The following is a 25010-nucleotide window of genomic DNA, read 5'->3' as shown; positions in this document are numbered from 1 at the left end:
GGGTTGGTGGGGGGTGTGGACCTGACGAGGGAGTCACGGAGGGAGTGGTCTTTTCGGAACGCTGATAGGGGAGGGGAGGGAAATATCTCCCTGGTGGTGGGGTCCGTTTTGGAGGTGGCGGAAATGACGACGGTGGGGTGGTAGGTGAGGACCAGTGGGGTTCTGTCCTAGTGGCGATTGGAGGGGCGGGGCTCAAGGGCGGAGGAGTGGGAAGTGGAGGAGATGCGGTGAAGAGCATCATCGACCATGTCTGGCTGGAAATTGCGGTCTTTGAAGAAAGAGGCCATCTGGGTTGTTCGGTATTGGAACTCCAAGTCCATCCTCCCAACCTTTTATCTTAGCCTGCCTGGCACACTTTCCTCATTCCTGAAGAAGGGCTCATGCCCGAAACGTTGATTCGCCTGCTCCTTGGATGCTGCCTGACCTGCTGCTCTTTTCCAGCAACACATTTTCAGCTCTGATCTCCAGCATCTGCAGTCCTCACTTTCTCCTAGAAGATATTAACCTGGGTGGCAACTTTCAGGGATCTGTGTACCTGGTCGCTGAGACCTCTCTACTCATCTACACTACCAAGAATCTTACCAGTCGGCCAGTACTCTGCATTTGTGTTACTCCTGCTAAAGTAAATCACCTCACACATTTCCACATTAAACTCCATTTGCCTCTTCTCAGCTCAGCTCTGCTACTTATCTATGTCTCTCTGCAACCTATAACATCCTTCATCACTATCCACAACTCTATCAACCTTAGTGTTCTCTATAAATTTACTAACCCATCCTTCTATGTCATCATCCAGGATATTTATAAAAATGACAATTAGCAGAGGACCCAAAACAGATCCCGGCAGTACCCCACTAGTAACTGAACTCCAGGATGAATATTTCCCATCAAACACCACTCTCTGTCTTCTTTCAGCTAGCCAATGTCTGATCTAAACCGCTAAATTACCCTTAATCCCATGCCTTCATATTTTGTGCAGTAGCCTACCATGTGAAGCCTTAACAAACGCCTTACTAAAATCCATACACATGACATTAACTGCTTTACCCTCATCCACCTGTTTGGTCATCTTCTCAAAGAACTCACTAAGGTTTGTGAGGCATGACCTAGCCTTCACAAAACCATGTTGACTATCCCTAATCAACTTATTCCTTTCTAGATGATTATAAATCCTATCTCTTGCAAACTTTTCCAACACTGTGCTCACAACCGAAGTAAAGCTCACCAGTCTATAATTTCCAGAGTTGTCTCTACTCCCCTTCTTGAACAAAGGAACAACATTTGCTATCCTCCAGTCTTCTGGCACTATTCCTGTAGACAACGATGACATAAAGATCAAAGCTAAAGGTTCAGCAATCTCCTCCCTGACTTCCCAGAATATCCTAGGATAAATTCTATCCAGCCCAAGGGTCTTATCCATTTTTACACTTCTCAGAATTGTTAACACCTCCTCCTTGTGAATCTCAATCCCATCTAGTCTAGTAGCCTGGATCTCAGTATTCTCTTCGACAACATTGTCTTTTCCTAGTGTGAATACTGATGGTAAGTAGTCATTTAGCACTTCGCCTATCTCCTCTGACTCCACGCATAACTTCCTACGACTATCTTTGATTAACTCTAATCTCACCGATGAAGGGTTTTTGCCTGAAACATCGATCTTCCTGCTCCTTGGATGCTGCCTGACCTGCTGTGCTTTTCCAGCACTACTCTAGTCTAGACCTTAATCTTACTCTAGTCATTCTTTTATTCCTGATATACCTATAGAAAGCCTTAGAGTCTTCCTTGATCCTATCTGCCAACAACTTTTCATGTCCCCTCCTGGTTCTTCTTAGCTCTCTCTTTAGGACTTTCCTGGCTAACTTGTAACTCCCAAATGCCCTAACTGAGCACATCTCATCCTAACATAAGCCTTCTTCTTTTTCTTATCAAGAGTTTCAACATGCTTCGTAAACCACAGCTCCTGTGCTCAACAACGTCCTCCCTGTTTGACCGGTACATACTTATCAAAGACCCACAGTAGCTGTTCCTTGAATAAGATCCACATTTCAATCATGCCCACCTCCTGCAGTTTCCTTCCCCATCCTATGCATCCTAAATCTTGCCTAATCGCATTGTAATTGCCTTTTCCCCAGCTATAACTTTTGTCCTGCGGTATATACCTAACCATATCCATCATTAAAATAAACATAACCAAATTGCGGTTGCTATCACCAACGTGCTCACCTACCTCCAAATCCAACATCTAGCTGGGTTCATTACCCAGTACCAAATCTAAAGTGGCCTCGCCCCTTGTTGGCCTGTCTACATACTGTGTCGCGAAACCCTCCTGCATACATTGGACAAATACTTACTCATCTAAAGTACTTGAACTATAGTATTCCCTGTCAATATTTGGAAAGTTAAAGGCCCTGATAACAACTTCCTTGTCACACCCCCTCCTGTTGAGGATCATCTTTGCTATCCTATTCTCTGGAACTATTCAAAGGCCTATAGAAATCTCCAAACAGGGTGACCTCTCCTTTCTTGTTTCTAACCTCAGCCCATACTACCTCAGTAGATGAGTCCTCAAATGTCCTTTCTGCAACCGTAATACTGTCTTTGACCAACAATGCACACCTCCCCCTGGCCCCCTTTTACCATTTTCTCTATTCTTACTGAAACATCTAAATCCTGGAACCTGCAAATACCATTCCTGTCTTTGCTCTCCCCATGTCTCTGAAATCACTACACATCAAAATTCCAGGTACCAACCCATGCTGCAAGTTCACCCACCTTATTCTGGATACTCCTGGCATTGAAGTAGACGCACTTCAAACCAACTTCTTGCGACCCTGAAATCTTAGTTCTGACCTCACTACTCTCAACCTCCCAGACAGTGGAACTACAATTTAGGTTCCCATCCTCCTGCTGAATTAGTTTAAACCCACCTGAAGAGCATTAGCAAATATCCCCCCCAGGATATTGGTACTCCTTTGGTTCAGATGAAGATTGTTCCCTCCTGTGATCCAAAGATGTGCATGTTAGGTGATTTGGCTGTGCTGAATTGCCCATAGTGTTCTGGGATATGCAGATTAGGTGCATTAGTCAAGGGTAAATGTTGAGTAATAGGGTAGGGGAATGGGTCTAGGTGGGTTACTCTTTGGACGATCAGTGTGGACTTGTTGGGCCACACTGTTTCCACATTGTAGGGATTCTATGGTAATGATTCTATGATAAATTTCTTCTGCAGTTTTATAACATCCTTCCAAAACAAGGTGACTAAAACTGAACACAAATCTCTAAGTGTAGCTTCACCAATGTCCTTCAAACCCATCCTTTAAGCAAATAATTGGGCATTCTACTGAATTCCTTCTTCGGCACATGATCAATTTTTCTGTACTTCCTCTCATTGAGGCACAAACAAGAACTTTCAGAATTAACAATTCTCGAAGAATGCAAACAGTTATTCTGCCATAGCTTGAGAAACCAGTATGTGCCTCACTGGTGATGTTACACATAGAAGCAATAATCCCAAATACACTCAGAAAACATAGACAAGTGGAACTTATTAAAATACAAGGGAAGCCAAATTCTTCAGTTGTTACTGACAATCCATTTCACAACATAACACACCGGAATACTCCATTTTCATGATTGATAAATCATTACACATTCACATAACTAGAGGAATTGTCAAGAAACCCACATTTTTATCAAAAGATAATGTTCTCTACCAAAAAGATGATTGTTAAAAGAATATGGAACTAATCTGTACACTAGCTTTAAATGTGGTCTTGATACGTAAATACAATGTGGTTTAATCATTTAGAAGGTAATCTATTATTGGTGGAAACATCTAATTTTTCCATGGTGCCTCACTTAAATACTTCAAACTGAAAGACTGAAATGTAGGGTAGCTTTTGTAGGGACCTAAGTGATGTTCTCTAATGGTAGGATTTCTGGCAGAATCAGATGAGAAGTCCAGCATGGCTTGCCTTGACATTGGGAGCGACACACTCCACCTTTTATGCTTTTCATAAGTGTTGTGGTGAGATTCCTGTTTAGCAGTGATGAGTTGCCAATTGATGGTTGTTATTGATTGCTGAATGGGTTGCTAACAGCCCAACTTGACTCATAAATATTTAACCTCTCATCTTACCAAACTTACCAAACGAGCGTAATAATTGGAAACATCAACAAAGAAGCCAGAGTGAGCACTTGGCTGACTCAGCTTGCTGTTTGCTCCATGCTGGAAACCGGGCTCAAACATCTCCGGACATGGTCAATGGGCATACCTCCACCATGTCTACATCTTGCAGTGATAAGCCCTCCAAAAAACTTAACAAAATTCAGACTGAGACAAATCAGCTTGAATTCTTCAATCTGAACTGTAGAATGGTGAATATTATCAAAATATGAAAAAAACAATTTCCTCACATGCACTTACGAAATTCCAGTGACAGGTCATTTAGTCGGTCTGCACTGCCAGTAGGGTCCTTACCAATAGAAATTCAGGTATTAATAACAATGAATCACTGGACAATCATGGTCAGCCCATATTTGAACCTGCAATGAATGGATGTGCCAATGTGTAATCTTTCAGTGGAAATATTCAAAGTGGGGTTGTGTAAATCATGGTCAAGATTGCTTTTCTGGGGTATTTAATGAGTCCACCCTGGCGCCCACTACTATTACTACTACTATTACTACTACTACTACTACCTGAGCCGCCTCACCAGATTCTGGTTTTTTGTCATGATTTGCCATGTTTTCCTGTCTTTTGGAGACTGTTATCAAAATGTGGGTGTACTGTACCTTTAAGAGAGTTAAAAGCTATCAGAACTACCTGACAGCACCAAGTGTTCTAAATAAGACACAATGTAACTTGTGGTCAGCAACTGGGGTAGCCGGTTGCTTGGCGATGACAAAACAAATTTGAATTAGGGCAGTCAGTTTAAATTATACTCCCAAAAAATACCAAACTCCAATTAAGTTTGAATTTAGCATATTGACAATACTAAAAGCCAATGATACAATTCAATGTTTTGGGGGGTATAAGATTGGGAAAAATTGAACAGTTGGGGCAAGAACTGCCAAAAGATCAACAAATGTCAGGCTGCTGGTAAGAATTCTCTGAGAGGTACCCATTAGGAGAAGGAGTTTGCACAGAGAAAAACATCGACACCGACCTGGAGAGCAAATCTATAGAGGAAGATACGACAACTGGCTGGTTTTGAAATTTGAATTTTTTGGTAAATCTTAGGGGTTTGATCAGACTAGTATTATAGAAGGGAAAGTAAAAGATAGATTACAGGAAGGAGTTGTAACAGTTGTTAGTTAATTATTCTCTGTTATACTTTAAGAAAAAGGTTGTTAATTTTTAGTTTAAATAGATCTTGGCCTCCTGAATTTTCACAGATTAATGCACGAGATAAATCTTTTCAGTGTTGCTGGTTTAAATTAAGCAGGAAGGTTTACCCCGTGTCCTATCAGTTTGGGGTTTTGTTGTTAGGATTTGAATGATTTAGGGGCTTTTGTCCACAATTTGAACTTTGGGTCTTTGATTTGAGATCTGAACTAGCTTAGACAGATTTGAATAGATTTGGGGAGTCAAAACATCCCAGCAGATTTAAACACTTGCAGGTGAGGGTCCTAGATCTTTAAATAAAATGCAGGTGAGACAATTTGTTTAATTTTGGTGACATGTAGTTGATTTAATTAAAAGTGAGAGAAATGCCTCTTAAATTGCTAAAGAGGTTCTGGAATTTGAAGATGATTCTCAAATTTGCCAAGAAAGTTTAGAAGGAAAGAAAAGGGCCATATTTTTAGAATTAGCAAAGAAGTTAGATTTGGGTTTAACCAAGGACAAAAGTAAAGCTGAAATTGTAAGGGAGTTAATTAAACACTTAGGTGTGTTGGAGAAACAGACAAGTGCAGTAGCAGTAGAAAAACATAAATTACAACTGAGGAAAATGGAGTTAGAAGATAAAGGGAGAGACAGAGAAAGAGAGGAAAAAGTGAGAGAGAGAAAGTTCTTAGCTGAGCAAAAAGAGAGAGAATTTGAACTTGAGAAGTTGCCACTTAGTCAGCAAAGTCAAGTTAACAGGATGGAGATTAAAAGAGAAGGTGAGATATACATATATGTCAAAACTCTGCCACATTTTGATGAGAAAGATGTTGAAGACTTCTTTATTTGATTTGAAAAAGTGGCTAGGCAGATGGAGTGGTCCAAGGATTTATGGGTAATGCGAGTTCAGATTAAACTGGTAAGCAGAGCAAGTGAGGTATTTCCATGCTGTCAGATGAGGGGGTCAAGAGATTATGAAGCAGTTAAACAGGCTATTTTAAGACCTATGAATTGGTACCAGAAGCATATAGACAGCGGTTCAGAAACACAAATAAGGAACCAGATCAGAATTATGTTGAGTTCGAAAGAATTAAACAGAGTCATTTTGATGGATGGGGTGCGAGCCTTAAAGATAGATAAGTCCGATGAGGCTCTAAGAGAGATTATTCTGCTGGAGGAGTTTAAAAACTCACTTCCGGAGATAAGAAATCATGTGGAGGAACAGAAAGTTCAGGAAGTGAGAAGGGCAGCAGGATTAGCACATTAGTATATGTTGCTGCATAAGACAAGCTTCTGGCCAGAATTTCGTCCTCTGAGGGATAGAAGTTGGGAGGAGAGATCCTACACTATGAAACCAAGAGTAGAGAACACTAGTAAGATTTTACCACAGGTTAAAGAAGTCCAAGAGGGTGGACAGGAGGTGAAAGGTATTTTCACTGTAATGGAGTGGTACACAGAAAATTACAATGCTGGTGGTTTCAGAAGGGCACTGGAGAAAGGTGTTTCCACTACCAGAAGGTGGGACACGTAAAGTCACCGTGCTGGTCATTAAAGAAAGGTGCTGTTGGAAAAGATGTGGTAAAAGAAGCTAAGCATTAGTGACGGTAGGAAAGGAAACTGCAAGAACAGCTGAGGAGCTGCAGGAGAGTGCACAACCTAGGCAGGGGCTGGGTATGGAGTTAGTACCTGATCTCTTCAAAGAATTTGTCTCTGTGGGTAAAGTTTACTCAGAAAGAACAGGGAGAGAAGGACACATTATAATTTTGAGAGAGACAGGATTTAACTTGTCGCTGATAGTAAGGGATGAGCAAATATGCACTCTTTCTGATCTGTTAGCCGCGAGTGTGGTAATTTGTGGGATAGATGAACAGAAATTTAGCATTCCCCTATGTAAGATAAAGTTGGAGTGCCAACTCAAGATTGGGGAAGTAACAATGGAGTGATTGACAGAGTGTCAGTTCCATGAATTCAGTTTGTTCTTGGGAATGATTTGGCAGGATCCAAGGTGGGAGTGACCTCCCTTGTTGTGGAGAAGCCCAAGGGAGCCCGAGAAACTAAGGGGTTAAAACAGAAATAGCCTGGTATTTTTCCAGACTGTGTAATAACCAGATCTCACTATCATAAGTCACAACAGGAAGCGAAAAGTAAAGAGAAAGATGAAGAATTTGAGTTTCAATTAGCGGATACCCTGTTTGATGTAATGGTACAGGAAAAGCCTGAACAGGCAGAGGGTCAGACAGAAGTGTTTAGTCCTGAAAGGCCAAGGAACTTGCAACAGCAAGACAAGACAATAAAAGATACATATGTGGATGCAAACGCCGAAAAGAAGGCAGAGAATATTCTGGAGGGTTATTATCAGAAAGATAAAATCCTAAAGCAGAAATGGAGACCACAGCAGGTTAGTGCAGAGGAGAAATGGGCCGAAGTGCACCAGATTGTGTTGCTGGCAGCATACAGACAGGACCTACCAGTAGGAGGTCACCTAGGGATACAAAAAACTCCGGATAAGGTTCAAAAACATTTTTAGTGGTCTGGAATGCACAAGGATGTGGTCAACTTTTGCTGCACATGTCATACATGCCAAATGGTAGGTAAGCCACAGGCGGTGATAAAACCAGCACCCTTGTTGCCAATTCCCACATCTGAAGAACCTTTAACACGGGCTATAATTGATTGTGTAGGTCCCCTCTCGAGAACTAAAAGTTGGGAACCAGTACTTGTTAACCATAATGGTTGTAGGTTAAAATCAACTAGGAGAAAGTGAGGACTGCAGATGCTGGAGATCAGAGCTGAAAAATGTGTTGCTGGAAAAGCGCAGCAGGTCAGGCAGCATCCAAGGAGCAGGAGAATCGACGTTTCGGGCATAAACCCCTCTTCAGGAATGAGGAGGGTGTGCCAAGCAGGCTAAGATAAAAGGTAGGGAGGAGGGACTTGGGGGAGCGGCATTGGGAATGCAATAGGTGGAAGGAGGTTAAGGTGAGGGTGATAGGCTGGAGAGGGGGTGGGGGCGGAGAGGTCAGGAAGAAGATTACAGGTCAAGAAGGCGGTGCTGAGTCTAAGGGTTGGGACTGAGATAAGGGAAATGAGAAAGCCGGAGAAATCTGCATTCATCCCTTGTGGTTGGAGGGTTCCTAGGCAGAAGATGAGGCGCTCTTCCTCCAGGTGTCGTGTTGCCATGGTCTGGCGACGGAGGAGCCAAGGACCTACATGTCCTTGGCAGAGTGGGAGGGGGAGTTAAAGTGTTCAGCCACGGGGCGGTTGGGTTGATTGGTGCGGGTGTCCCAGAGATGTTCCCTGAAACGTTCCGCAAGTAGGCGGCCTGTCTCCCCACTACCAACCTCCAGATACATCGTATCATCCTTCGTCATTTCCGCCACCTCCAAATAGACCCCACCACCAAGGATATATTTCCCTCCCCTCCCCTATCAGTGTTCCGGAAAGACCACTCGCTCCGCGACTCCCTCGTCAGGTCCACACCCCCCACCAACCCAATCTCCACTCCCGACACCTTCCCCTGCAACCGCAAGAAATGTAAAACTTGTGCCCACGCCTCCCCCCTCACTTCCCTCCAAGGCCCTAAGGGATTCTTCCACGTCCGTCGCAAATTCACCTGCACCTCATTTACTGCATCCGCTGCACCCAATGTGGCCTCCTCTACATTGCAGACAGGCTGCCTACTTGCAGCCAAACACCTCCCTCCCCTTCCTGGACCCTCCATCTCCATTAATGACGACCGACTTGACACTGACATTTTTTACAAACCCACCGACTCCCACAGCTACCTGGATTACACCTCTTCCCACCCTACCTCTTGCAAAAATGCCATCCCGTATTCCCAATTCCTCTGCCTCCGCTGTATCTGCTCCCAGGAGGACCAGTTCCACCACAGAACACACCAGATGTCCTCCTTCTTTAGAGACCACAATTTCCCTTCCCACGTGGTTAAAGATGCCCTCCAACGCATCTCGTCCACATCCCGCACCTCCACCCTCAGACCCCACCCCTCCAACCGTAACAAGGACAGAATGCCCCTGGTGCTCACCTTCCACCCTACCAACCTACACGTAAACCAAATCATCCGCCGACATTTCTGCCACCTCCAAACAGACCCCACCACCAGGGATATATTTCCCTCCCCACCCCTTTCTGCCTTCTGCAAAGACCGTTCCCTCTGTGACTACCTGGTCAGGTCCATGCCCCGCTACAACCCACCCTCCCATCCTGGCATCTTCCCCTGCCACCGCAGGAACTGCAAAACCTGTGCCCACACCTCCTCCCTCACCTCCATCCAAGGCCCTAAAGGAGCCTTCCACATCCATCAAAGTTTTACCTGCACATCCACTAATATCATTTATTGTATCTGATGCGGTCTCCTCTACATTGGGGACACTGGATGCCTCCTAGCAGAGCGCTTTAGGGAACATCTCCGGGACACCAGCACCAATCAACCACACTGCCCCGTGGCCCAACATTTCAACTCCCCCTCCCACTCAGCTGAAGACATGGAGATCCTGGGCCTCCTTCGCCGCCGCTCCCTCACCACCAGATGCCTGGAGGAAGAACACCTCATCTTCTGCCTCGGAACACTTCAACCCCAGGGCATCAATATGGACTTCAACAGTTTACTCATTTCCCCTTCCCCCACCTCACCCTAGTTCCAAACTTCCAGCTCAGCACTGTCCCCATGACTTGTCCTACCTGCCTATCTTCTTTTCCACCTATCCACTCCACCCTCCCCCCACCCCCGACCTATCACCTTCATCCCCTCCCCCACTCACCCATTGTACTCTATGCTACTCTCTCCCCACCCCCACCTTCCCCTAGCTTATCTCTCCACGCTTCAGGCTCTTGGCCTTTATTCCTGATGAAGGGCTTTTGCCCGAAACATCGATTTTACTGCTCCTTGGATGCTGCCTGAACTGCCGTGCTCTTCCAGCACCACTAATCCAGAAAGTTAGTTACTGCCCTGCAGAGTGAGGAATCAAATCCAGATTATGTGGATTGTTATGTGCCTCAAAATAGATTAAAAAATGAAGAAGTCCTTGAGGAGGGGGATAAGTTAGTAAACTAGCTGTCTCAGGAGCATATAAAATGCAGTTAAAAGGTTTGTCACTGCAGTATAAGGACAAATGTAAGAATCAGATGGGAGGACTAAAGCTATTGTACATGAAGTAGGCATAGGGAATACTGCTCCGATAAAACAACATCCCTATCTGCCTTTCAAAACACAAACAGCTCGAAATGTAGGTGGAGACCATTCTTGACGAGGACATCATCGAACCAAGCTAGAGCGAGTGGAGTTCACCGATTGTCTTAGTTCCCAAACCGGATGGAACTCAATGATTCTGCGTGGATTATTGGAAGGTGAACGCCGTTACAAAATCGGACTCATATCCAATTTCTAGATTGGAGGAGTGTATCGAGAAAGTTGGCCAAGCCAGTTACATCACCTAGTTGGTCTTAATGCGTAGTTACTGGCAGGTACCTTTATCAGAAATGGTGAAAGTAATTTCTGCATTTGTAACACCAAATCGACTATATCTGTTTAAAGTGATGCCCTTTGGAATGAAGAACGCACCTGCCACATTCCAAAGACTCATGAACAGAGTTGTGGCTGGATTAACAAACTTTGTAATCTATTTGGACAATGTAGTGATGTTTAGTAAGTCCTGGACAGATCTCATGGTACAGTTGGCAGAGCTCTTTGAATGACTAAAAGAAGCAAAACTGGTGATAAACTTAATAAAATGGAATTTGCGAAAGCAGAGGTGACGTTCTCAGGACATTACATTGGTCATGGAAGGTTGACCCCATGGAACGCAAAGATGAAGGCCATCAAGGAATTTCCACGACCAACCTCAAAGAAAGGGGTGTTTCGATTCTTAGGACTCAGCGGATTCTATCAGAAGTTTGTTCCAAAATTCAGTAGTGTATTGGCACCATTAACCGATTTGCTGAAGAAGAACACAAAGCTTCGGTAGACAGAACCATGCCAGGAGGCATTTGACCATTTGAAGTCGATATTAACCACCAAACCAGTTTTAGCTACCCCAAACTTTTCAAAACCTTTTAAAGTCGCCATCGATGCGAGTGACATAGGAGTTGGAGCTGTACTCTGGCAGGAAGATGAGGATGGGATTAAACTGCCAGTAGGTTACTTTTTGAAAGAAGATCAACATCTGCCAGAGGAAATACTTCACGCTTAAAAAAGAACCGTTGAGTTTGGTACTGGCCTTACAACATTTTAATGTGTATGTCACAAACAATGTGTCAGAGATGTGGTGTACATGATCACTATCCGCTTACATTCTTAGAATGCTTTAAAGATATGAGACTTTCGTTGGGGTCTTATGTTAGAGACTTTTAATTTAAAAATCGTACAGATTGCGGGTCATAAGAATGTCATCGCAGATGTGTTTTTGTGGATTTAACTGATAAAGTTTAGATGAGGTTTGTATCTATTTAATGTTTTATACACACAGGTATAAAGTTATCTGTATGTTAGGTAATGTGTTTAAAGAATAGAAAAAAAATGAAGCCACCTTTTCATTATGATGGTTTATTTTTCTTAAGAGGGGAAGTGTTATGAAGATGTGGGTGTACTGTACCTTTAAGAGAGCTAAAAGGTAGCAGAACTACCTGACAGCACCAAGTGTTCTGAATAAGACATAATGTAACATGTAGTTCAGTAGCTGGGGTAGTTGGTTGCCTGGAGACAACAAAACAAAATTGAATTAGGGCAATCAGTTTAAAGTATACCCCGAAAAAACATACCAAAGTCCAATCAAGTTTGAATTTAGTACATTGACAATATTAAAAGCCAATGACACAATCCAATGCTTTGGTGGTATAAGACCGGGGAAAATTGAACAGTTGGGGAAGAGCTGTCAAAAGACCAACAGATGTTGGCTGCTGGTAAGAACTCTGTGAGAGGTAGCTGTCCAGAGAAGGAGTTTGCACAGAGCAAAAAAGGTTGACACCGACCAGGAGAGCAAATATAAGAGGAAGGTACGACAACTGACTGGTTTTGAAATTTGAAGTTTTTGGTAAATCTTACTTGGGCGTTTAATCGGACGAGCATTATAGAAGGGGAAAGTAAAAGATAGGTTCGAGGAAGGAGTTGTAAATAATTGTTAAATAAGGTTGTTAATTTTTACTTTAAATAGTTCTTAGCCTCTCAAATTTTCACTGCCTGGGATACAACTATTTTGTGTTGTTGATTTAAATTAAGCAGGAGGGTTTGCCCCGTTTTGTAACAGAGACAATACAACCGACAGTGAAGCACAGAAATAAGCTCCCATGATAAAAACAGTGAATGTGTGAGACAGATGGGTACAGTAGAGCAACCTGTCAACTATATTCGATGTGATAGCAAAGTGTCAATATCACTGGACTAGAACTCCAGATCCCAAACTAATTTCTGGGGACATGCATTTGAATCCCACCATGGCTGAGGGGTGAAATTTGAATTCAATGAAAATCTGGAATTAAATATTTCACCTGATATAACCATTGTTGATTGTCATAAAATGAAACTTGTGGTTCACTAAGGAAGACCTACTATCCTTATTTGGTCTGGCCTATATATGACCCCAACCTCACAGCAATCTGCATGACTCTTTGTTACCCTCTGAATTGGCCTAGCAAGCCACTCAGTTATCTCAAACTGCTGGAAAGAGATACTTTAAAAGTTGGGTTACAAGAATCAGGAGGGAACAAGCAAGCACTCATTTACTCCCTTCTGTTTCTCTGTTCTTCTCCACTAGTCCCTTGTCTGTCATGGCACCTTGCTCTCCCATCCATCCAGTAACTTGTTTCGTCATTTCTCGTATTCTATCGTCACTCTTTCACCTTCCCCAGTGTGGTTTAGATTTTCTATACTTTCCTTTTCCTCTTTCAGTCCCTCCTAAATTGATGCAGTTCCTTGTTGACCGAAGCTGTGATTACTTTAAAACTGGTAACTAAATGGATCACACTAGATTTACTCGTCATTGTCTACAGAGCTGTACCGGACTATAGGATCTGGATAAAATTGAGCAGAATGGACTTCAGCTGTACTCATGCCTCAAGTGTATGGTTTATTTCTTAGGTCTAAATGAGTGAACACACAATTGCCAGTAGAAATTGAATTTATCCCCTATAGCTGTCTGTGATTGAAAATTATGAGAACCAGTTGCTTACTTGAATCTTGGAAGTTGACATCATTTCCATTATAAGCATTCTTCAGTTTGTTGGTCATCACTCTGAGTGCCATGATCTGCTGACGTATCATTGTATCTGGTCTAGTGATGTCTACATCTACTTCTGGGTTGTTGTTCTGATTGGTCAGACCATCATTCATAATTTCAGGCAGGTACCTGCAGGTCAAATGATGATAACATCAAACAAAGAGCCACACAGCAATGAGGACAGCCAATGCACATGCCGAGATTGTTACCTTATATCAAACAAATGGTGTAATGAGGTTTTTATTTTTGAGTCATTGCTGAAAATAACATTCTGAAAGAAATCAATCAGCAACTAACTTCAATGAAACTGATCATTCCTTTAAATATCTCCAGGATGGTTCCTTTGGGCTGCAAAATATTTAGCTGGAGTACTCAGTTTCAAACTGCTAGTGTAGCCAGTCACTAAATGACTGATACAAAGGGCTGCCTTTCTGCAAAATTCTGATATGCACTTTTGTCACAAAAAATGTCCACCTCAGTTCTGTATGAATTTGCTGCCAATAATCCTCCTTATATTATTTGAGGGGCTTACTAATAGTAAATGGTGAAGGATTCATCTTTCATTATAACATCAGCAGTGGGAATGATAACCAATTATTGCACAATATTCTGCACCATTCATGACTCCTCATTTATTGAAGCAGTCTCTGTCCAAATGCAGCAAAACCTGGACAATATACAAGCTTGTACTGAAAGGTTGCAAATAACATTTGCATCACACAATGCTACCTAATTTTAGCAACAATCTAACCAGCATTACATGACATTCAATGGTACTACTACCACTTGTGTCACCCACTATCATTATCCTGGGGATTCCATTGACCAGAAATTAAATTAGCCAGCCAAGATGTTCAAGTCCCATGAGTGAATAAAACAAAATAGTAGTTTATTACATACTAATAGGACAGCAGGTTATATTGGCTTAAGATTGGTTAACTGTAATAAAATGTAAGAGACATCGTTATCTTCTAAGAAATAGCAACCAGGTCTATGCTAGTAGAACTGACGAACATAGAATAAAATAATTCATGTCAGAGACAGTCATTAATATATCAGTGGAGAGAGCTATTCCAAAACATATTAGTGAACCCTTTCAGGCCAGTTGCCTTATAGAAAAATTCTGAGTCCTTAGACTTTCGCAAATGGCATTGAGGCAGCTCGCACCCAAAATTGGAGCAATATTTGGATGGTATCTTGGAAACAAATTCGCATCTGTAGAAAGTGGGCAGAAATTTTATTGATCTTTTATTTTTTAACAAAGCCTGTGATTGTGAAGTAAAGAAATGATCCGCATAAAGGAACAGAAAGGAAGATAAAATTAAGATTCCAACCAATACCAGCACATAGCCTGGGATTGTTGAACAGCATAAGGTGGGTGACTTGCAGCATGGATTGGTACCTGGGATTTCAATGTTGTGGCCAATTCAGAGACATGGTTATTGCAGGTTCCTGGATTAAGCTGTTTCAGTAAGAACAGAGAAAATGGTAAAAGAGGGGGTGGTGTGGCACTGTTAGTCAAGGACAGTATTACAGTTGCAGAAAGGATGTTTGAGGACTTGCCTACTGAGATAGTATGGGCTCAGATTAGAAACAGGGAAGGAGAGGTTACCCTGTTGGGAGTTTTCTATAGGCCTCTAAATAGTAGAAGATATGTAGAGGATAGGATAGCAAAGATAATCCTCGACAGGAGTAAGAATGACAAGGTTGTTGTTATGGAGTCTTTAATTTTCCAAATATAGACTGGGAATACTATAGTTCAAGTACTTTAGATCGGTCAGTTTTTGCCCAATGTGTACAGAAGGGTTTCCTGACACAGTGTGTAAACAGGCCAACAAGGGGAGAGGCCATATTAGATTTGGTACTGGGTAATGTACCCAGCCAGGTGTTGGATTTGGAGGTAGATGAGCAATTGGTGATAGTGACCACAGTTCAGTTATCTCTACTTCAATGATGGATAGGGATAGGTATACACTGCAGGGCAAAGCTTATAGCTGGGGGGGAAGGCAATTACGATGTAATTACGCAAGATTTAGAATACATAGGATGGGGAAGGAAACTGAGGGGATGGGCGCAATTAAAATGTGGAGCTTATTCAAGGACCAGGTTCTTGATAATTATGTACCAGTCAGGCAGGGACGAAGTTGTCAAGCGTGGGAGCTGTGGTTTGTTAAGGAAGTTGAATCTCTTGTCAAGAGGAAGAGGTTTTGTTAAAAAAAAATCTGATAGCTCAGTTAGGGTGCTTGAGAGTTACATGTTAGCCAGGAAAGACCTAAAGAGAGAGCTAAGAAGAGCCAGGAGGGGACATGAGAAGTTGTTGGCAGATAGAATCAAGGAAAACCCTAAATCTTTCTATAGATATATCAGGAATAAAAGAATGACTACAGTAAGATTAGGGCCAATCAAACATCGTTTGTGGGAAGTTGTGCGTGGAGTCAGAGGAGCTAGGGAAGTGCTAAGTGAATACTTTTCATCAGTTGTCACATCAGGAAAAGACAATGTATTCGGGGAGAATACTGAGATACAGGCTACTAGACTAGGTGGGATTGAGGTGCATAAGGAGGAAGTGTTAGCAGTTCTGGAAAGTGTAAAAATGGATAAGTCTCTTGGGCTGGATGGAATTTATCATAGGATACCCTGGAAAGTCAGGGAGGAGATTGTTGAGCCTTTGACTTTGATCTTTATGTTGTCATTGTCTACAGGAATAGTACCAAAAGACTGGAGGATAACAAACGTTGATCATTTGTTCAAGAAGGGGAGTGGAGACAACCCTGGTAATTAAAGACCAGTGAGCCTTACTTTGGCTGTAGGCAAAGTGTTGAAAAAGTTTTCAAGAGATAGGATTTATAAGCATCTAGAAAGGAATAAGTTGATTAGGGATAGTCAACGTGGTTTTGTGAAGGGTGGGTTGTGCCTCACAAACCTTATTGAGTTCTTTGAGAAGGTGACCAAACAGGTGTATGAGGGTAAAGCAGTTGATGTCATGTGTATGGATTTCAGGAAGGCATTTGGTAAGGTTCCACATGGTAGGCTATTGCACAAGATATGGAGGCATGGGATTAAGGGTGATTTAGCAGTTGGGATCAGAAATTGGCTAGCTGAAAGAAGACAAAGCATGGTGATTGATGGGAAATATTCATCCTGGAGTTCAGTTACTAGTGGGGTACCGTAAGGATCTGTTTTGGGTCCTCTGCTAATTCATATTTTTATAAATGTCCTGGATGAAGGCATAGAAGGATGGGTTAGTAAATTTGCGGATGACACTAAGGTCGGTAGACTTGCAGATAGTGATGAAGGATATTATAGGTTACAGAGAGACATAGATAAGCAGCAGAGCTGGGCTGAGAGGAGGCAAATGGAGTTTAATGTGGAAATGTGTGAGGTGATTCATTTTGGAAGGAGTAACAGGAATGCAGAGTACTGGGCTAATGGTAAGATTCTTGGTAGTGTGGATGAGCAGAGAGATCTCGATGTCCAGATACATGGATCCTTGAAAGTTGCCACCCAGGTTGATAGGGTTGTTAAGAAGACATATGGTATGTTCACTTTTATTGGTCAAGGGATTGAGTTTTGGAACCATGATGCAGCTGTACAAAACTCTGGTGCGGCCACATTTGGAGCATTGCATGCAGTTCTGGTCACCGCATTATCGGAAGGATGTGGAAGCTTTGGAAAGGGTTCAGAAGAGATTTATTAGGATCTTGCCTGGTATGGAGGGAAGATTTTATGAGGAAAGGCTGATGGACTTGAGGCTGTTTTTATTAGAGAGAAGAAAGTTGAGAGGTGACTTAATTGAGACATATAATATATTCAGAGAGTTAGATATGTTGGACAGTGAGAGCCTTTCTCCTTGGATGACAATGGCTAGCATGAGGGAACATAGCTTTAAATTGAGGGGTGATAGATATACGACAAATATCAGAGGTAGTTTCTTTACTCAGAGAGTAGTAGGGGCATGGAATGTACTGCCTGCAACAATAGTAGACTCACCACCTTTTAGGGCATTTAAATGGTCATTGGATAGGCAAATGAATGGGAATAGAATAGTATAGGTTAGGTGGGCTTCAGATTGGTTCCACAGGTCGGTGCAACGTCGAGGGCTGAAGGGCCTGTACTGCTATGTAATGTTCAATGTTCTATGTAGCCATTAAGCCCAAGAAAATGGAAACTGTAGCCTGAAACTCCCTTGTTTGATCTCAAAATCGCCCTTCTCACATTAGAAATGTTTGGAAATCAGAACTTCTAGCTTCTAAAATTTCAAATTGAAAATATATAATCAAGCAGTAGGATTCAGTGAGTGACAATTCTTTTGCTATCTCATCTCATTCCAAATGAGAGGGATTTAGATATTGATGACCATGGAAGTCAACTATTCTTTTTCCTCTAATGCTGTCTTCTTGCCTTCCTGCTATCCTGGAGGTATTGTATAAATTGGGATTGGTTTTATGTTTGGGATGTGGGAAATAGGGCAGTTTGTTACAAACCATCAAAAAGCATGTGATCATATTTTAATTCAAACTCTGGTCAGTCGGTTGGCTTTTTGACTCAGGGTTTATAGTCTAAACCCCAACTCTGCCTCCACTGGTTTGGATATAATAATCACTTCTCAGATACCAAGCCGGGTCCTTGACTAATGTAACCCTTCCCAAAAATGTTGGTATCAAGCGTGGCACTAACATGGCCGTGTCAGTCAAATTAACACAGACCTGAAATCAAAACCAGTATCACTCTGAAGCACATCTTATTTAATGAGTCAATATGGAAGCTTTTGTTTCAGTCTTTCATCCTTAGAAATTACATATTTATTTAAGTTATAGAACAATTCTATTTTAAATTTTGGTTCAACAGGTACTTCTAAAGCTGTAAACTGAGAGCCCAATATTTTGCACACCCATTGTGTAATAGTTGATTCTACCTAAAAAGTGAAAGTGAAGGTTAGGTAGGAAGGATTCATAACTCTTAGAAGGTGAACAGTGGTAACACGCATTATTGATTTCAAGGTTGTGTTGTGTTGATGGGACATTGATGGTTCTATTGATTGGAATGGGCTAATATTAATGAAATCTTTCATGGAAACCCTCATAACACATCATGTATATTAGAGGCTAAGGTTTAGACAAAGCTAACCACAAATTAAAGTTTATAATAAAGGAGCTCAAATAGCGCTTGATTTTGTAGCAAAACTCATCTTTGTCACCCAGTGTAAGGTTGGTCAAGCAATGTTAAAACCCTTGCTTTACTAAATACAACAATTAATTGCAAAGTCTTACTTACTGCTATATTGTTTTTCTTCTTTCTGAAAGAACATCATCATCCTAACCAAGAATATTTCAACTGTAACTAATTGGTTTGTTGAAGATTTATTGTAATGACAACTCCCAACACTATCCTTACACAAGCAACAGCTGCCACCACCCAGTCTGACCAGCTGCCTTGTGAATGCATAGTAATTGTGTGTCAGTTGCAGGTTCCTGATGTGAATGTAATGGGAATGTCTCCTCTGTAGTATACCTCACCTGCCCTTGGCATGTCCATTCCAGCAATCCTCTTCATCCGGCACACCAGCAGTCACTTTATCATCATTACAGATGTTGTAAGGTAATGTGGACCAGAACTTCTTAGCCAACTTCAGTTTCTCCTTAACATCAGTAACCTGAAGATTGCATGAGGCAGCACATCATCTTAATAAATAATTTCATTCAAATATGGTAGTGAAAATGAAAGCAGTAATGATTGCACTGGATGTAATAAAGATGACTGGTATTTTTGTATATTAATATATAATCTATCCACAACATTGAGAAATGTTTGCATTGTTTTATTGTAAAGCTAATCTGTTTAGACAAAAAAAAAACTGAATAAGCTACTGTTTGAAAGTAATAAAAAGGCTATAACAATATTGCTGAATAAGGTGCTTGGAATATATTACATAGTTAACCTTATTTCTACAAGTTTTCTGGAGTCAAAGAATTTTAGAAGGAGGCTATAATATGAGCATTTAGAAGTACCCTGGTCTCATTCTGTTGATGAGGTTAAAATTTAATCGCTAGAACTTGGAAAGTTCAAGGAAATAATTATTCATCACAAACAAACTTTGTCAATATTGTAACTCAGCATTTACTATAATGGTGTGGATTGTATTAGAACATAGAACATTACAGCACAAGAACGGGCCCTTCAGTTTTGCGAACATGACGCCAAGTTAAACTCCAGGTCGTTCTCCCACAATGTCATAGTTGCATTCCAGCAAAATCTCACTTAATAGAAAATGGCTTCATATAAATAATGGGCCGATGGGAGAAGTGGGATTGGGGCAGACCAGCAAAAAATATCACTCACAATCACTAAAAATCACCCATAAGACTAACGCAAAGTATAGCACAGCCTGAATGAAGTTATATCATCATATTTATCAACCAAACAATAGTAACCTTAACACTGTACATTTAAAAAACATTGTTATGCAGGACAGACGGTCATCATGGTGCGTAAGGTAGACTCCCTCATTCCTGTTAAGCGAGCTATATCACATATTCTCTCTTTATGCTCAAAATGCTTTATAATATCTAGCTTCTCTTCTAGTGTTACAGCCTTTCATTTGCGTTCACCACCTGCAATTTTATCACCAGGACGCTTCTTGCCAGCATTCTTGTCACTATGCCCCTCCATCTTTTCAAAAAATCTAGGAGCAGTGCACTTTCACAAGAAACTGCTCAATGTATCTCTCACAGAAAGCTGCTCTGTTGGCAGACTAAGAACGGCATGAAAACTGATGCTGACATCGGCATAAGCACAGGACAAAGCACACAAAATGATCACCGCTGGAATCATGCTATTGCGAACAGAGGTAAGTGATCTTGAAAATACTGTTCCTTAATTCCTCAGCGACGTCATAAGCAAATTGCTCTGCCAGAACATGCGTTATCCATTAACTACCTGTAATCCCTTTTGTCTGCCCATGGTCCATATCTCTTCATCCGTTGGATATTCATGTGCTTATCTAAAAGTGCTTTAAACGCCCTTATTGTATCTGCTTCTATCACCACCCCTGGCTGTGTACTCTATGTAAAAGACTTGCCCCTCATATCTCCTTTGAACTTGCCCCCCTCTCACCTTAAATGAATGCCCCCTAATATTAGACATTTTAACTTTGGGAAAAGATTCTCACCATCGCCCCTATCTATGCATCTAGTTTATAGACTTCTATCAAGTTTACAATTTTATAGACTACTATCAAGTCACCCCTCAGCCTCTGCCGCTCCAGAGAAAATAACCCTAGTTTTTCTACCCTCTTTGTATTCTTTACAGGGAGAGACATCAATATCTTATTCCCATTATATTACAGCTTACACTTGTTCCAGGCTGGTTCTATTTGTCTAATTAATGAGCCAATTAATAAAAGTGGAGGTGGTGGAAAGTTTTACTTCAATATGTCACTGAGAGGAGTCTGGAATGTTATTCTTCATCTTTGAACATCTGATCGTCTGGGCATTCTAACTCGCCAAAGAATAAAAAGTTATCACTAACAAACTTTGAAAGTGGAAAATGCACCCCAGTGACAAACTGCACTGCCATGATCTTCCTTAAATTAGTCAGCAGTCAAGAACATGTTCCTATCTTGTGTGCTCATTGAAGTGGAACAGAAAACAATACTATAGGTTTCTAGTTATCCATCATTATTACACATTTATGCTTTCACAGAGTACCAGAAAAATATTGAAAAATATTAAAAGGAGTGTTTCCACTCACAGAGACCATTCCTCATTAAAAAGGGTTCTTGACAAAGGTTTATTTGCATTGCTTCATAGTCATTATGAGACTTTACTAAAATGATCATATTTGATAGTAAATGTTAAACTGTAATTAGACAGAACTCAAAGCATCTTACTAGTTATTCAGTTATTCCGGCTTGAGGCAAGCTGTGCATAGTTTCTGTCAATTGTACAAGATGTGAAATGCAAGTGCAGAAAGCAGTTGCCTTCAATTATGGAAAATGCCATATTTATTTGATTTTGATTTATTTACTTTATTTATTGTCACAAGTATTTTGTTACAAAATACAGTGAAAAGTGTTGTTTCGTGTCACCACTCTTCACCTTAAAACACAGAATAAACAAAAACATGGAATATAAAAGCAGTAAAATAAAACAAAAAGAAATAAAGTTCAACTTTACAGTCTTTCTTGTTAAGTGCTCAGCCATGGACCTGGGGTGGTCAAGTTAGGGATCCTATTGCTGCGCCACCAGATCAAAAGTCACCACACCCCATTGCTTTGACTGTCAATGTTTACAATCTCAGATTGCTGGATTCAAATGTTTCTCAGTGGGAAAGTGACTTACAGAGGCAATAGCTTGAATAAGGTTGATTATGGCAAAATCATATTTGAAGTCAACTCTAGTTTATTGTTCTATCACAAAAAAATCTTAAAAGCTATTATCTTTGGCCTAGCACTATAAATGTCAAACATAATTTAGTTTAAAGAAAATCCATTTTTAAAAAATAATAAGAACAGTTTTCTTGAATGTAATATAGGTGACAAGTCACCAATAGCAATACTATTGCTCTGAGGAGGCACTCAATACAAGCTAAGTGACTGCCCAAGAACCCTTTTCCTATTCTGCTTCCATGTAAATGTACTATTCACACTTGGTTTCATGTGACACTAATCTGATAAGTACATTAGTATCCAGAACCAATTATACTCAGGAACTTTTTCTGTGATCAGCCTTTGTTATAACCAAATATATTTGGAAAGATCTCCAAGAAATACTGCTGACATTTACAATGAGCAAAACTCTATGTTTTAAAATAGAAAGTAACAGTACTTAGATATACAAAATAAAATGCTTTTTCCTCACTATTGTATGTTCTGATAACATGAAGGCAGATAATTACAGTCTCATTTGCACATATACATGTTCATTCACAACCCATTCCTTTTAAATCTTGGTAAAAAAGTGTGTCAGACTGTAAATTGTAAGCTTTCTCACTTTAATCCTTGAGGCTTCATCATTTCCTTGTATACCCTTTGCATTTTCATTTTACAAACGATTGGCTAGTCTATGATGATTTGGAGGTGCTATGCCCTGAGGCATGATACATTGCCGAGACTCAGCAGAGGTTACGGCAACGATGAATGGACACCGCACAACATTTACCAGACAGGCGTGTTCCTTCCCAGTCGGGGAACACTTCAACGGTCTGGGCTTTGGGACAGACAACAACGTAAAATAGCCAAGAAGAGGATGATAGCCAAGATTGGTGCCCATGGTGATGGTCTCAATTGGGACCTTGAAGCCAGCAGTCTGATATTGTAAACATTGAAAGTCAAAGCAATGGGGTGTGGTGACTTTTGATCTGGCGGCGCAGGAATAGGATCCCTAACTTGACCACTCCAGGTCCATGGCTGAGCACTTAACAAGAAAGACTGTAAAGTTGAACTTTATTTCTTTTTTTTTATTTTATTGCTTTTATATTCAATGTTTTCGTTTATTCTGTGTTTTAAGGTGAAGAGTGGTGACACTAAACACTACAGGTGACCCTATGACCCCACTGCAGTACATACACACACACACACATTCACTAGAGTCATATAGAGCATGGAAACAGACCTTTCGGTCCAACCCGTCCATGCCGACGAGATATCTCAACTGCAATCTAGTCCAACCTGCCATCACCCGGCCCATATCCCTCCAAACCCTTCCTATTCAAATACCCATCCAAATGCCTCTTAAATGTTGCAATTGTACCAGCCTCCACCACTTCCTCTGGCAGCTCATTCCATACACGTACCAACCTCTGTGTGAAAAAGTTGTCCCGTCGGTCTCTTTTATATCTTTCCCCTCTCACCCTAAACCTATGCCCTCTAGTTCTGGACTCCACGACCCCAGGGAAAAGACTTTGCTTATTTACCCTCTCCATGCCCCTCATAATTTTGTAAACCTCTATAAGGTCACCCCTCAGCCTCCGGTGCTCCAGGGAAAACAACCCCAGCCTGTTCAGCTTCCTCCTATAGCTCAAATCCTCCAATCCTGGCAACATCCTTGTAAATCTTTTCTGAACCCTTTCAAGTTTCACAACATCTTTCCGATAGGAAGGACACCAGAATTGCACGCAATATTCCAACAGCGGCCTAACCAATGTCCTGTACAACCGCAAAAGGACCTCCCAACTCCTGTACTCAATACTCTGACCAATAAAGGAAAGCATACCAAACGCCTTCTTCACTATCCTATCTACCTGTGACTCCACTTTCAAGGAACTATGAACCTGCTCTCCAAGGTCTCTTTGTTCAGCAACACTCCCTAGGACCTCATCATTAAGTGTATAAGTCTTGCTAAGATTTACTTTCCCAAAATGCAGCACTTTGCATTTATCTGAATTAAACTCCATCTGCCACTTCTCAGCCCATTGGCCCATCTGAAGTAACCCTCTTCACTGTCCACTACACCTCCAATTTTGGTGTCATCTGCAAACTTACTAACTGTACCTCTTATGCTCACAATCAAATCATTTATGTAAGTGACAAAAAGTAGAGGACCCAGCACCAATCCTTGTGGCACTTCACTGGTCATAGGCCTCCAGTCTGAAAAACAACCTTCCACCACACCCTCTGTTTTCTACCTTTGAGCCAGTTCTGTATCCAAATGGCTAGTTCTTCCTGTATTCCATGAGATCTAACCTTGCTAATCAGTCTCCCATGGGGAACCTTGTCAAACGCCTCACTGAAGTCCATATAGATCACATCTGCCGCTCTGCCCTCATCAATCCTCTTTGTTACTTCTTCAAAAAACTCAATCAAGTGCCCTCTCAGATGCTCAGACATGCATCCTCCACACTCACACCCACACACTCACTCTCTCACAGACTTATACCCTATTACATTCACACCCATACATACACCCTCTAACAGACGTATACCCCATTACACTCACACACATGCACATATACACATTCTCTCACAGCCATTCACACCCCCACATGCACACACTCACTCAATCTGCCCTGCACGCGCACACATATAAGTTTGTGGGGTGAATTTGTACTTGCAGAATTACATTTTATTTTGCTCAAAAACTGCATAAATCCATGTAAGATTCTGTAATTTCCACTTTAGAAATAGAATCTGTCTGACCTAACATTGGGACACAGACAGAATTTAACCTCACACCTTGAATGCATTATCTGAGCTGAGATGGCACCTATTGGTATAGCTATTTGAGAATGTAACTTTAAAAAAAATTCTGGGATTTACATTTGAAGGAACCGGAACTAACATGATCATTCTAAAAGAAGAAAGACTTCGGCTAAATTTGTTTAATATTACACAGTGGCTCAGTGGTTAGCATTGCTGCCTCACCGCACCGGGGTCCTGGGTTCAATTCCTGCCTGTCTGTGTGGAGTTTGCACGTTCTCCCTGTGTCTGCATGGGTTTCCTCCGGGTGCTCTGGTTTCCT

At 41.4% G+C, this 25010-nt stretch overlaps 1 protein-coding gene across 1 annotated transcript in view; it reads right to left on the bottom strand.

The window, feature by feature from the left end:
* Positions 1-25010, bottom strand: part of LOC122550548 (glypican-6-like) — a 1037604-nt gene that overhangs the window by 7135 nt on the left and 1005459 nt on the right. Inside the window, exons 7-8 of the mRNA XM_043691449.2 lie at positions 19071-19207; positions 13508-13683 (exon numbers count right to left, since the gene is read on the bottom strand). Coding sequence (XP_043547384.1) covers positions 13508-13683; positions 19071-19207 — 313 coding nt within the window. The remainder of the gene's footprint in view (positions 1-13507; positions 13684-19070; positions 19208-25010) is intronic.

Source organism: Chiloscyllium plagiosum, unplaced genomic scaffold, assembly GCF_037043375.1.
Source record: "Chiloscyllium plagiosum isolate Xiang-an unplaced genomic scaffold, Cpla_swu_hap1 HiC_scaffold_6, whole genome shotgun sequence".
NCBI classification, from domain to species: domain Eukaryota; kingdom Metazoa; phylum Chordata; class Chondrichthyes; order Orectolobiformes; family Hemiscylliidae; genus Chiloscyllium; species Chiloscyllium plagiosum.
This window is presented reverse-complemented; position numbering and strand designations above follow the sequence as displayed.